Here is a 14,354-nt window from a genome sequence, read left to right as displayed (position 1 = left end):
AATGTATACGATGAATAGTAAGCCTCTTCCCTACTTTTCTTTTGTAGCCATCCAGTTCCCATTTCAGAAGGCAGCCATTTCACCAGTTTCTTATGGGTCTTTCTAAAAGCATACCATATATTTATAAGCAATTACATATATATGTTCATATATTAATTTTTTTTTCAATTTACTTTAAGCAATCTCTATACCTAATGTGGGGTTTGAACTCATAATCTCCAGATCAAGAGTCACATGCTCTTCTCACCGAGCCAGCCAGATGCCTGGCATATACTCTTTTTTTTTTTTTAAGAAGAATGGTGGCAGGGCGCCTGGGTGGCTCAGTGGGTTAAGCCGCTGCCTTCGGCTCAGGTCGTGATCTCAGGGTCCTGGGATCGAGTCCCGTATCGGGCTCTCTGCTCAGCAGGGAGCCTGCTTCCTCCTCTCTCTGCCTGCCTCTCTGCTTACTTGTAATTTCTCTCTGTCAAATAAATAAATAAAATCTTTAAAAAAAAAAAAAAGAAGAAGAATGGTGGCATAGTGTACATACTGTTTTGTACCTTGCTCTTTTTTTTTTTAAACTTAACATTGAGTCTAGGAGAGTCTTCCTTATCAGCACATGAAGATATATCTCATTCTATTTAACAACTGTATAGTTTGTTGTAGGGATATGACATAATTTATTTAACCAGGTCCCTATTGATGGACTTTTAGGATTATCCTAATAAGTTGCTATTACAAACAATTGAATGACCTTGTGTGTGTGTGTGTGTGTGTGTATTGCATATGTCTGTAAGATACATTTTTAGAAGTTGAGGTCTTAAAGTATATGCACTTAAAAATTTAAGAACTGGTTCCAAACTGCCTCTCATGGAGTTGCCCCGTGTTTATATATGCCCTCTCCAATGCAATGAATTGTCAAAATATTTTATTTTGCCCACTTGGATAGATTAAAATGGTATTTCATAGTTTTAGTATGCATTTCTCTTATTAATAATGAGGTTGTGCATCAACCAGCCATTTTTAAGTGCCATTATAACATCATTTTATGATGTTCTATTTTATGAGAGCACTGAGGTATACTTCACATACATTGAGTGCACAAATCTTATGCAAACAATTTGATGAATTTTATAACATATTTCGACGCCTGTGTAACCACTACCCAGATAGAAATTTGGAGTATTTTCATCACCCCTGAAAGCTCCCTTTTGCCTCCACCTCTCAATATGACTCCAGGCATCCACCATTTTGAGTTCTGTCACTAGCTAAATTTTGTCCTTTCTTGAATTTCATACAAAGGGGATAATACAGTATGTGCTCTCTTGTGTTTGAGTTCTTTTACTATCACACTTTTGAGATTTATTGATGTTCTATTATGACATCATTAAAAAAATATTTTATTTATTTGACAGAGAGAAAACACAACTAGGCAGAGAGGCAGGCAGAGAGAGAGGGGGAAGCAGGCTCCCTGCAGAGTAGAGAGCCCGATGAGGGGCTCGATCCCAAGACCCTGGGATCATGACCTGAGCCAAAGGCAGAGGCTTTAACCCACTGAGCCACCCAGGCTCCCCATGACATCATTTTATTTTATTTTATCTTATTTTATTTCTTTAAGTAGGCCCCATACCTACTTGGAGCCCAATGAGGGGCTTGAACTCATAATCCTGAGATTGAGACCTGAGCTGAAATCAGGAGTCAGACATGTAACTGACTGAGCCACCTAGGTGCCTCTATTATGACATAATTTTAAATGGCAATAAAGAATAAAAATATACACATGCCATTATTTAATCAATTCCTTATGTTAATCTGTCCTCTAAATATTATTCCTTTCAGTTGTTTTCAATTTATTATAAGACAGTGTGATAATAAACATTCTTGTAACTAAATATTTGCTACAAATATTTTCATGGTATAAATTCTTAGAAGTAGAACATCTGAATCAACAGATATGTGCAATTCACGACTTTTGATTATGTATTATGAATTGCTCCCATAAAAGTTGTATGGATTTACTCTCCTAGTAGAAAAGGATGAAGGTGCTTATTTCAAGGAAATTATACTTTCTTGAATGCTTATCTACATCGGGTATTCCAATTAAGTTTGTGTTTTTCAGTTTGATAAGTGACAAACAACATTACTGTTTTAGTTTGAATTTGTGTTTATTTTTCTGTTGTTAGTACCTAGCTCTTGTCAACTTTTTTTCTGTTGAGGTTTATCTTTTTTGTTACTAATTTATGAAAGTTCTTTATATGCTAAGAATGAAAAACTTAAAATTTTTAAAAACTTAAAATTTCTTATTTAAAAATTACACATTTTCATTTCTGAAGTGTTTTGTGTGTGTGTGGTTTTTTGTTTGTTTTGTTTTTGTTTTTTTAGTTTATTTATTTAAGTAATCTCTGCACCCATTGTGGGGCTTAAACTCATAACCCGGAGATCAAGAGTTACATGTTCTTCCAACCAAACCAGTCAGGTGCCCTTAATTTCAGAAAAGTCTTCAATCTAAAAAAAAGGAGAGAAACTCCTAAAATTCCACTGTCCAAGGGTAACTACCATTAACATGTTTCTTTTTTTTTTTTGCTAAAGGTTTTATTTATTTGAGAGAGAGACAAAGAGAGCTTGAGCAGAGGGAGGGGCAGAGGATGAGGGAGAGGGGACAAGCAGACTCCTTGCTGAGCACAGAACCTGACACAGGAGGCTTGAGGTGGCGCTTGATCTTAGGACCCTGAGATCATGACCTGAGCTGAAGTCAGACAATTAACCAACTGAGGTACCCAGATACTCCTTACCTTGTTTTTCTAAGCAAGGTGTACATATGTACATATACATTTTTTTGTAGAAATGGAATCATCTTTTACTTACTTTTTGTACTTGTTTTTTTTTTTTTAAAGTTTTATTTATTTATTTATTTGACAGACAGAGATCACAAGTAGGCAGAGAGGCAGGCACAGAGAAAGGAGGAAGCAGGCTCCCCGCTGAGCAGAGAGCCTGATATGGAGCTCAATCCCAGGATCCTGAGACCATGACTTGAGCCGAAGGCAGAGGCTTTAACCCACTAAGCCACCCAGGCGCCCCTTTGTGCTTGTTTTTTACACTGCATACTATTTTATGTATTTATTTTTTGCATACTATTTTTTATTAACAGTATTTTGTATATACCTTGTCATGTGATTACATATTTTTCTATAACATCATCTATAATATTTTACTATTTTAATTTAAAGGCAATATATTATCATTGTAAAACATTTAAAGATCACAGAAAAAATGTTGCAAGCCTGTTATTCTGCCCTTCTGTGATAATCACCATTAGCAGGTCTGCAGAAAGTCTTCCATGTCTTTTTTTTTAAGGCTATTCTGTCCATGTGCTTTAAAAAATATATATAATCACATTACATACACTGTTTTTATTTTTTTACTCACTTGAGCTTGAACATGTCAATATATGTAAACCAACCTCACTCATTTTAAGGGGAATAGAATATGGAGGTATCATAACAAACATCTTGTTGATGGATGTTTGAATTGTTTCTAGTTTTACTTTAATACAATGTGCTACACTGAACATTCTTCTACATAAATATTTAAGTGCTTAAGTAAGTGTTGTAAAATGAATTCCTAACACTGGAATCCCTGATATAGAGTACAAACAGTATGGACATTTAAATATTTAATAGAATTGTCCACCAGAGGGGCTTGATAAGTTTACAGTACTCCCTTCATTGTAGACAGCATCTTCACAACCTATTTCTCTTTGAGGATTCTGGTTTGGGGGCTTCAAACGCTTTCACCAAAGAGAGATCAGGTAAATATTTCAGGTAGATTTTTTTCCCCCCATATGCCAGACTTTTCAAATCTTTTAAATATTAAAAGATATATTTATTAATTTTCCCTCATGCAAAGAAGAAAAAGGAAACAAAATTACACACTACTGTCCCACTCTCTGTGACATTAAGAAGTAAAAGCTTTTAAAAATAAAACACTTGTGGGGCGCCTGGGTGGCTCAGTGGGTTAAAGCCTCTGCCTTCGGCTCAGGTCATGATCCCAGGGTTCTGGGATCGAGCCCCACATCGGGCTCTCTGCTCGGCAGGGAGCCTGCTTCCTCCTCTCTCACTCTCTGCCTGCCTCTCTGGCTACTTGTGATCTCGCTCTCTGTCAAATAAATAAATAAAATCTTAAAATAAAACACTTGTACATGGTTTGAAGATATAAAAAATCCTGACGCACCGACTGGCTCAGTCAGAGGAGCATGCAAGTCTTGATTTCAGGGTTGTGAGGTTGAGCCCCACACTGGGTGTAGAGATTACTAATAAAATTAAATAAGAGGTTTTTTTTTTTTTTTTTTTAAAGATTTTATGTATTTATTTGAGAGAGAGAGAGATCACAAGTAGGCAGAGAGGCAGGCAGAGGTGGGGGAAGCAGGCTTCCCACTGAGAAGAGATCCTGATATGGGGTTCAATCCTAGGGCCCTGAGATCATGACCCAAGCTGAAGGCAGAGGTCTAACCCACTGAGCCAACCAGGTGCCCCCGAAATTTAAAAAATTAAAAAAATATATATATATATGTAATCCAGGATACAAAATGAAAAAATAAAAGACTTGCCTCTCCTCAAAGTAACCACTGTTAACATTTTTGTCTAGAAAATTCATCTAGAAAAAAAATTCTATGTATAGATGGAATATTGTGAATAGTCCTAGAGCCGCTGTCTCTGGTTCTGGCCATTAAAAGTTTTATGACTTTCCTTAATTAGTTAAAACATGTCTCCCAAACTCTGGTGACCATCACCTTAGAGTTTTACATTTCAGCTGGATAAAGATGGGCTCTGTAGTAAAACAATTTGACAACTAAGTCAGTAGGTTCTTTATACTGAAAGGCAGGAAAACACCACTGAGAAATTCGTCGCTTGTGATGGAGAACAAGCATAGTCCCATTTAATCTTTTTTTTTTTTTTTAAGATTTTATTTATTTATTTGACAGAGAGAGATCACAAGTAGGCAGAGAGGCAGGCAGAGAAAGAGAGAGGAGGAAGCAGGCTCCCTGCTGAGCAAAGAGCCTGATTGATCCCAGGACTCTGGGATCATTACCTGAGCCGAAGGCAGAGGCTTAACCCACTAAGCCACCCAGGTGCTCTCCCATTTAATCTTACCAGAGATTTTCCCTTTAGTATCCTTAGAGAGTGAATACATTTTTTGGCTCCCCAGGTTGTAAATATTCTGTATCTGTATCAGCATTCATACCACCTAAATGAAACAAAGTACTTGTCGGTCTGTGATTTGTTTCAGTTTCTCTTTATTTGAAGTTGGTTCCTTAAAAGGAAACCCACAATTCTGATTTCATATATTTCTTTCACAGAGAGAGAACTTGTGCTAATGTTTGTACAACAGCTCAGCAGCTTGCTATGTGTGGATTTCATTTATGTAATAGGCAACACACTATACATATGTCCCTAACTTGGCGTCTGTCACTTAGTTGCAGCTTGAAGATCCTTCCTTATCAGGACATATGGATCTGGATCTATTGAGGATGATATTTTTAAACCTAGAGGTAGATTTTTAATGTGTTTAAAGATTTTATTTATTTATTTGTCAGAAACAGAGACCAAGAGCTGTGGGGTGGGAGGGGGGTGGCAGGCAGAGGGAGAAGCAGGCTCCCCACTGAGCAAGGAACTGGATGTGGGGCTTGATCCCAGGACGATGGGATCCTGATCTGAGCCGAAGGCTGACACTTAACCAACGGAGCCACCCAGGCATCCCTAGATTTTTAATGTTAATTAATTTTTTTTTTCACTCTCCATGGCCTGTGGACCTACTGTCTTTACCTGTTAGGTTTCCCAGGGAGGGGCCTGGAGTGGTGGAGTGCTAAATCATCACACCAAGACTGAGATTCCCTCACACAGTCTCATGCTGTGACACTTTTCAATGGCACTCTCTAGCACATGGGAACAGCTCCTGCTGTCAGCACTAACTTTTGCTCCTCTTTCTCTAGTCCGGGTCATCCCCCCAAAACCACCCGTGGATACAGATGGCTGAAAAACAGGGACCTTCTCAGGCTAATGGAAGGGAGCCGTGGTATTTCTTCTCCCTCACATCCTGACTGCCGATGTCTGCCATGTTTTATTCCCATTCTAGGGGAAGCCATATGTCTTTGACCGTGTGTTCCCCCCAAACACGACTCAGGAGCAAGTTTATCATGCATGTGCCATGCAGATTGTCAAAGGTAACATGTATTATCTTTGTAAGATATATATTTAGAATGTATGTTTTCAGGTTTGCCATTCCTTACCCCACTTCTTTCCACCAGTGCTCTTTCTCTGCTGTCTCTTCCAGATGTCCTTGCTGGCTACAATGGCACCATTTTTGCTTATGGACAGACATCCTCAGGGAAAACACATACCATGGAGGTGAGGGTTCTGACTTCCATGAGGGGTGAGGAGCTGGGAGTGTTAATGGGAGGCCCAGGAATCTCGGTAGGGCAAGACCTAGGAATCAAGCTTGCTTGGTCTGGAGGATGAGTGGAGGGGCAGGATGATAGTGGAAGTGTAGTGAAATCCCCTCAGCCTGCTGCAGTTTTCCATCCTTTCCACTACTCTAGTTTTCTTCTTTTGATTTGGAAAAGCAGCTGCCATAAAAGTCCAGAGGGCCACTTAGGTCTGTCATTGTTCGAGTTAAAGGTAGACATGGCAGTGACTGCCTCCTACCTCAAGATGGTCTTCTTACCCACTCTGACCTCTGGGTTCACCTGCATACTTCTTGAGTTGTCTCATTCTTTCTGAGTCTCAGCCTCATTCTGGAATACCCTTCCTCCCCAGGGAAAGCTTCATGACCCCCAGCTGATGGGAATCATTCCTCGAATTGCCCGAGACATCTTCAACCACATCTACTCCATGGATGAGAACCTTGAGTTCCACATCAAGGTGATCACGGCATGACAGCTGGGCATCCTCAAATAGGGCCTGGGAGGGGAAGAACTAGTTCGAACCCGCTGAGTACCTGGGCAGCCCAACTTACTTTCTGCTCTGGTTACTTCAGTTCTTCTCTGCTAAGATATTCTCATCTGCTCTTTCTCCCCTCCACCTACCATTTGAGCAGGTCATAGTCACATGAGATCCTTGGGTCAGATTTAAGATAGGTCCTCTTCACTTTCTCCCTGACCAGGTTTCTTACTTTGAGATTTACCTGGACAAAATTCGCGACCTTCTGGATGGTGAGTGGTGTTTAACCCAACTGGGCAGGTGGGGGTGTGAGGAGGGCAAGGAAAAGAAAGATCACATTGCTTTTGTGCAGAGGACACACACACACACACACACACACACTCATACCCATGTCCCTTACCTCCATTCCCCAAAGTTTCCAAAAGTGAAAAGGGTCAGAAGATGAGTGTGGACAACCAGGCCTATATAGAAATGGCCTGAGACCAGCTGGAACCTTGAAGCTAGAATCCTGGAAGAGAAGAAACTAAGCTTTCAGTGTGTGCAGGGAATTAAAACTTCACGGGGAAGTCTTTCTCCTTTATTTTTATTTCTGTTTTTTAGCATTTATTTATTTATTTATTTATTTATTTATTTATCTGAGAGAGCAAGCAAGCGTGAGTGGTGGTGGGAGTGGGGGAGGAGCAGAGGGAGAGGGACAAGCAGACTTCTCACTGAGCACAGAGAGCCTGACGCAGGGCTCAATCTCATGACTGTGAGATCATGACCTGAGCCAAAATTAAGAGATGGACTCTTAACCGACTGAGCCACCCAGACACCCCTTCATTTTTTCATCCAGAAGAAACTACTGTCTCAGCAGGCTGCAGGGTACAGGGTTGGGGGAAGGACTGCGGGCCTTGCTTAACCTGCATTGTCTTGATTCAGTGACCAAGACAAATCTGTCTGTGCATGAGGACAAGAATCGGGTGCCATTTGTCAAGGTGAGAGTGGGGACGGGGCATCTGGGCGGGGGTCACTGTCCTGAGAGTGGGGGCATGGCAGGAGGGTAGACCAGAGACCCGGAAGTTGGAAGGCAGATGTCTTGGAGAAGTGAGATGTGCCAAGTGCTAGGGAAAGTCTGAGGGTTTGGAAAAGACAGTTTTGAAAGGTCGTCTGGTCAGCATGCAGGTAATACAATCTGCAGATCAACATTCGTGGGTCACTGTCCATTCGCCTCCTGCAGGGTTGTACCGAACGCTTTGTGTCCAGTCCCGAGGAGATTTTAGATGTGATTGATGAGGGGAAATCAAATCGTCATGTGGCTGTCACCAGTGAGTGGGGATCTACGGGGCTCTTGAGTCTGGGAGTTTGCTACTCCACTGCGTCCTCTGGGGCTGAGGGACTGGAAGGGAGCAAGGACGGACTGTGTCCTCCAGAAGAAGGGGCCCCTCTTGGATGTGCGACCCAGCTGCCTGGGAGGTGCAGTGGCAGGGCTGGTCCTAGCAGGTGCCCTCTGTCTCCGGGTGGGCCAGCGGTCAGGTGAGACTGGGGGCTTCGGGCTTCAGCTCCACAGGTATCGGTACAGGGACTGCCTCTGCCTTGGCCCTGCAGACATGAACGAGCACAGCTCTCGGAGCCACAGCATCTTCCTCATCAACATCAAGCAGGAGAACATGGAGACGGAGCAGAAGCTCAGTGGGAAGCTGTATCTTGTGGACCTGGCGGGGAGTGAGAAGGTTGGGGACCTGGCGGTGGGGTGGGCAGGGGAGGAGGTCTGGGGACTTGGTTTCATCAAAATAACTTTTTCTTTAGGATATAATTCACATACCATAAAGTTTCACCATTTTGAAATATATAGCTCCATGGGTTTTAGGATTCTTGGAAGGTTGTGCACCCATCACCACTAATTCTAGAGCATTTTCATCACCTGTTAGCAGTCATTCCCTATTCGCCTCTCCCCTAGCCCCTGGCAATCACTAATCTACTTTTTGTTTCTGTGGATTTGCCTTTTCTGGACATTTCCTATAAATGGGGTAGTACAATACGTGGGCAGGAAGGGGTGGCTTTGGCACGAGGGTTAGGGTAATAGAGGAAGGGCCTTGTCTGTTCTCTTCCCCTGTCCCCTCCCGTCCTTGGACTGAATCCTCCTGAGTGGAGAAGAGGCCGTGAGAGCCCTCTCTTCCCCTGCAGCTCTCGTGACATGCTCCTTCCTTAATGCTCTGGTAGGTCAGCAAGACCGGAGCAGAGGGGGCTGTGCTTGATGAGGCAAAGAACATCAACAAGTCACTGTCAGCCCTTGGGAATGTGATCTCCGCGCTGGCTGAAGGCACGGTGAGTGTCCCTTAGGCCTTGTCCCATCTTCTTCTACTGCTGCCATCTCATCATGCTTGATCCATGGGGTGTGCGATCCCTTGTCAGCATCACTGTCCTTTCTGATTTCCTTGTTGAATATTTTTCTGATTCATGGTCTCCCTCCTCCCCCAGAAAAGCTATGTCCCATATCGCGACAGCAAAATGACACGAATTCTCCAGGACTCTCTGGGAGGAAACTGCCGGACGACTATGTTCATCTGCTGCTCACCGTCCAGCTACAATGACGCAGAGACCAAGTCCACCCTGATGTTCGGGCAGCGGTCAGTGGCAGGGTCCCCACTCCTGAACCAGCCCCTGTTGCTCTCTCACCCCTTCGTGTCATACCAGCCTTCATGGAGGTCTAAGCTCCTTGTTCTCCTCCCCCAGGGCAAAGACCATTAAGAACACTGCCTCAGTGAATCTGGAGCTGACTGCTGAGCAGTGGAAGAAGAAATATGAGAAGGAGAAGGAGAAGACAAAGGCTCAGAAGGAGACAATTGCCAAGCTAGAGGCTGAGCTCAGCCGGTGGCGCAATGGTTAGAGAGGGTTCCAGCTGGTGTGAGAGGCGGCAGGAGGAGGAGGCTGAGGGGACCAGAGGGGCCCTGTCTGGTGTGGGGCTTCAGGGCAGGCCAACCTCCAAGGAGGGTTGCGTCTCTGGAGGGGTGCAGTCCAGCGGTGATGAGGGAAGGGGAGAGGGGGCTGATGGCAGCCCTTATCCCACCACCCCCCAGAAAAGGTTGGCGGTGCATGCACTTGGCAACAGAGATGGAGACCTGCCCGGAGGTCTCAGTGTTGAGGATGGAGGCAGGAAGGAGTCCTGAAGGATCTTCTCCCATCCCTGTCCTTGTTCTGCCCCTTGGCCAGGAGAGAATGTTCCTGAGACGGAGCGCCTGGCTGGGGACGATGCGGCCCTGGGAACTGAGCTCTGTGAGGAGACGCCTGTGAATGACAACTCTTCCATTGTGGTGCGCATCGCCCCTGAGGAGCGGCAGAAATATGAGGAGGAGATCCGCCGCCTCTATAAGCAGCTCGATGACAAGGTGAGGATGCCCAGGGCACAGGGGGCAGCCAGTGGCATGAGAAGTGAGGGATGAAGGAATTTACTTGTACTGCCTCTTTTTTTAAAATTTTTAAGAGGGACATATGCTTGTTATTGAACATGTGGAATGTCGCCCTGAGTAACATTTAGAACTATTGAATCACTGCATCGTTCACCTTAAACTAATATAACACTGTGTGTTAACTATCCCAGAATTAAAATTGAACTTAATAAAAATTATATTAAGAAATTTAGAAGATGATTAAAAATATACAGAAGAAAATTTAAGTCCTCCATCATCCCACCATTCAGAGATAGTACCTTTAGCATTCTGCTTTTCTCCACACAGAGAGCATGAATTGAGATACACTGTATATGTAATTTTGCATCTGATTCCTTCATTCCACATCGTATAAGGAACAATTTCCCACTTTGTTACCAATTCCTTACAGAAGTATTTTATTTTAAATGGCTACCTAACCGTCCATTTATCGAAATGCATCGAACTATTAATTACAGGGCTTCTAGTCTTCTCTGTTTTTAGTAACGTGTTTTTGCTTTTGAGTGATTTGATTAATGTGGAGCACTAAAGTGGGATTTCTAGGTTAGAGGATATGCGCTTTAACCTAAAGGCTCTTGCGGTGTATTGTCAAGGTTATACCACCTTCTAGGGAGAAAGGAATTTGAAAGTGAGGACAGGAATGAGGCAAGAGACTGAGGGAAAAACTTCTTTATAGGATATGGGGTTTCTAACTCAAAGCCTGAACTGTCTGGAGCTTTGTCAGGATCCTTCCTCTGCCCACACCCCCGTAAGTCCTGACTAGACAGAGCAGATTCCCTTCACCCCACCATTCCCCCTTGCCTCCAACAGGATGATGAGATCAACCAGCAGAGTCAGCTCATAGAGAAGCTTAAGCAGCAGATGCTGGACCAGGAAGAGGTAATGGGAAGGAGGACCAGACATGAGAGGAGGGCAGTGTGTTCCCCAAAAGGCATAAAAGACCTTTTACAACCAGATAGAAGAAGAACTTGGTCACCCCCCACCCCCAAACTATCCAAGTCTCAGGACTTAACTGGGACTGTGTGTAAAACACAGGTTTGGGAGTTTGGGTGTTTCTTCCTTCTGTGATGCCTACAGCCCTCTTGCTCTCACTTTGACCCTGGCCCCTCTCCTTGAGCTCTGCCTTCCAGGCTTAGGGGGCAGAGAAGCCCCGTCTGGGGCAGTGCTCTTGGCTTCCCCTGACCAGGGGGCCAGTCACTGGTGGCAGACCTCCTCACGTGCCTTGCCTCTTGCTCCCAGCTGCTGGTGTCCACTCGAGGAGACAATGAGAAGGTCCAGCGGGAGCTGAGCCACCTGCAGTCGGAGAATGATGCTGCTAAGGAGGAGGTGAAGGAGGTGCTGCAGGCCCTGGAGGAGCTGGCCGTGAACTATGACCAGAAGTCCCAGGAGGTGGAGGAGAAGAGCCAGCAGAACCAGCTGCTGGTGGATGAGCTGTCTCAGAAGGTGGTGAGTGGTTGACTGGGGTCCAGGCGCCCCCAGCCTCCAGAACACCACCAGGACCTCTGTATATGGGGGGCACATCACACTCATGCCTTTGCCCCACTGTGCAGTGTGCAAGGGGACCCTCTCCCGCCTTGTCACCACCCTTCGCCCTCCTGACCCCTATCTCTTCCAGACCCTTTGGCAGGGCCTGTGTTCTCTCTGTAGCCATCTTTGGGGTCACATCTGAGACAGAGGCTCCGCCTGGGCTAGGGAGGGGAGTGGGAAGATGGCCATGGGGTGACGTGAGGGGCTGTCCCCAGGCCACCATGCTGGCTCTGGAGTCTGAGTTGCAGCGGCTACAAGAGGTCAGTGGACACCAGCGGAAACGAATTGCAGAGGTGCTGAACGGGCTGATGAAGGACCTGAGTGAGTTCAGTGTCATCGTGGGCAACGGGGAGATTAAGCTGGTGAGTGGGACTGGAGGCAGCAGTCTTGTTCTGGTCATTCTTGCCCTGGGCACTGGTGGGAGAGGCAGCGGGGCACCAGGCCCTCAGGGATACTGAGGAAGGTGGGCCAAAGAGGCAGGAAACACGCCTTTAAATTAGACCCGGGAAAACATATAGACTTTTGCATAGACTCTGCTGTAAATACACCTTCTAGAGGGTGCTGAATAAAGAGGCCACGGAGGGGCGCCTGGGTGGCTCAGTCATTAGGTGTCTGCCTTCAGCTCAGGTCACGATCCCAGGATACTGGGATCGAGCCCCACATCAGGCTACCTGCTTTATGGGAAGTCCGCTTCTTCCTCTCTGACTCCCCCTGCTTGTGTTCCCTCTTTCACTGTATCTGTCAAATAAATGAAATCTTTAAAAAATAATTAAAAAAATTAAAAAAGAGGCCCTGGAGATGGACATATGATAACGGGTGTTAGGGGTGAGGCCCAGAGCTGGGAATGAGATATGCAAGTCCATGGCCGTGCCCATCGAGCAGATCAGTGCGACTCCAAATCACTTTGCTCTATAAGATGGAAGAGGGCGACTGTCAGAACTGGATCTTTAAGTGCAGGGAGAAGGATTTAGTATGACATGTCAGGTGATAGCCTCTGAAAGTTGTTTGGAAAATACGGGTGCCACCCAAGTCTCCATGTGGGAGGGCATACGCAGGGGTGGGCCGGATCCCTGGGAATGGAAAAAGGCTTCCCTGCAGCCCAGAAGCACCTCTTCCTGCCCTCTCCCACCCCGCAGCCAGTGGAGATCAGCGGAGCCATCGAGGAGGAGTTCACAGTGGCCCGACTCTACATCAGCAAAATCAAGTCGGAAGTCAAGTCAGTGGTCAAGCGTTGCCGGCAGCTGGAGAACCTGCAGGTCGAATGTCACCGCAAGATGGAGGTGACTGGGCGGGAACTCTCATCCTGCCAGCTCCTCATCTCCCAGGTGAGCACCGGGCACTGAGAGCCTTTGCATGCTGTGGGAAGGAGGACGGTTCTGCGGCTATGGGATAAGACTCCCCGTAGCCACCCTTCATGTCAAGGGCCTAGGGTCAGCCAAAGTCCAGAACAGAAGGGCCTGGGCTAGCCAGAGAGGGGCCGGGCAGGGGAAGGGAAGGTTCAGAGGGGGTACCACCCTCTGAGCTGATGGGGTCTCAAGGAAGGGGCTTTAAAGAAATGGCCCGGGACGCCTGGGTGGCTCAGTTGGTTGAGCAGCTGCTTTCGGCTCAGGTCATGATCCCAGCATCCTGGGATCGAGTCCCACATCGGGCTCCTTGCTCCGCAGGGAGCCTGCTTCTCCCTCTGACTCTGCCTTCCACTCTGTCTGCCTGTGCTCGCTCTCACTCTCTCTCTTACAAATAAATAAATAAAATCTTTAAAAAAAAAAAAAAAGAAAAAAGAAATGGCCCATGGCCCACTGTCTACAGGCCGGTGCAGCATAAGGGGGGGCCCTGGGAGAAGAGCTGCAGAGGTCAGTGTTGCCCAGCTGTGTCCTTGACTCCATCCCTCTTCTTCCCCTCCCCAACCCTCACCCCACTAGCACGAGGCCAAGATCCGCTCACTTACAGAATATATGCAGAGTGTGGAGCTAAAGAAGCGGCACCTGGAAGAGTCCTATGACTCCTTGAGCGATGAGCTGGCCAAGCTCCAGGCCCAGGGTGAGGCCTTCTTCAACCTCTAAACCACGCATCCTGGGACCTGAGATCCCAGAGCGGGGCAGGGAGGAAAAGGCATGAACACCAAAATACACCTCCTAACAGCACGGTCATCCCACGCATGAGATTGAGACCATGGAAGCTTGGGCCCATAGCTTATTGTACACGAGCCATAAACCCTCCAGGGACCTCTTTCCCTGCCGTATCAAACTGCACTGTCCTAACCCAGCACATCCTCAGGGGTCCACACTGGGTCACTGTCCCCTGTCCTGCCTGGAACTCTGGTCACAAAGTGGAGTTCTTTCCAGAGGAGGTGGGTGCTAAGTAAGCTGCTCTCCCGTCTTTCCCTCAGAAACTGTGCATGAAGTGGCCCTAAAGGACAAGGAGCCGGACACCCAGGATGCAGATGATGTGAAGGTGAGTGGGGAAGGGGCAGGGCGCAGCTGGGGCC

At 46.0% G+C, this 14,354-nt stretch overlaps 1 protein-coding gene across 1 annotated transcript in view; it reads left to right on the top strand.

The window, feature by feature from the left end:
- Positions 1-14,354, top strand: part of KIF5A (kinesin family member 5A) — a 30,936-nt gene that overhangs the window by 6,737 nt on the left and 9,845 nt on the right. Inside the window, exons 2-18 of the mRNA XM_059184832.1 lie at positions 6,112-6,199; positions 6,310-6,383; positions 6,792-6,896; positions 7,138-7,186; positions 7,836-7,891; positions 8,134-8,221; positions 8,502-8,626; positions 9,117-9,221; positions 9,375-9,523; positions 9,630-9,778; positions 10,107-10,282; positions 11,153-11,221; positions 11,582-11,788; positions 12,085-12,231; positions 13,006-13,194; positions 13,789-13,906; positions 14,256-14,320. Coding sequence (XP_059040815.1) covers positions 6,112-6,199; positions 6,310-6,383; positions 6,792-6,896; positions 7,138-7,186; positions 7,836-7,891; positions 8,134-8,221; positions 8,502-8,626; positions 9,117-9,221; positions 9,375-9,523; positions 9,630-9,778; positions 10,107-10,282; positions 11,153-11,221; positions 11,582-11,788; positions 12,085-12,231; positions 13,006-13,194; positions 13,789-13,906; positions 14,256-14,320 — 1,959 coding nt within the window. The remainder of the gene's footprint in view (positions 1-6,111; positions 6,200-6,309; positions 6,384-6,791; positions 6,897-7,137; positions 7,187-7,835; positions 7,892-8,133; positions 8,222-8,501; positions 8,627-9,116; positions 9,222-9,374; positions 9,524-9,629; positions 9,779-10,106; positions 10,283-11,152; positions 11,222-11,581; positions 11,789-12,084; positions 12,232-13,005; positions 13,195-13,788; positions 13,907-14,255; positions 14,321-14,354) is intronic.

This window comes from Mustela lutreola, chromosome 8 (assembly GCF_030435805.1).
Source record: "Mustela lutreola isolate mMusLut2 chromosome 8, mMusLut2.pri, whole genome shotgun sequence".
Lineage (NCBI taxonomy): Eukaryota > Metazoa > Chordata > Mammalia > Carnivora > Mustelidae > Mustela > Mustela lutreola.
This window is presented reverse-complemented; position numbering and strand designations above follow the sequence as displayed.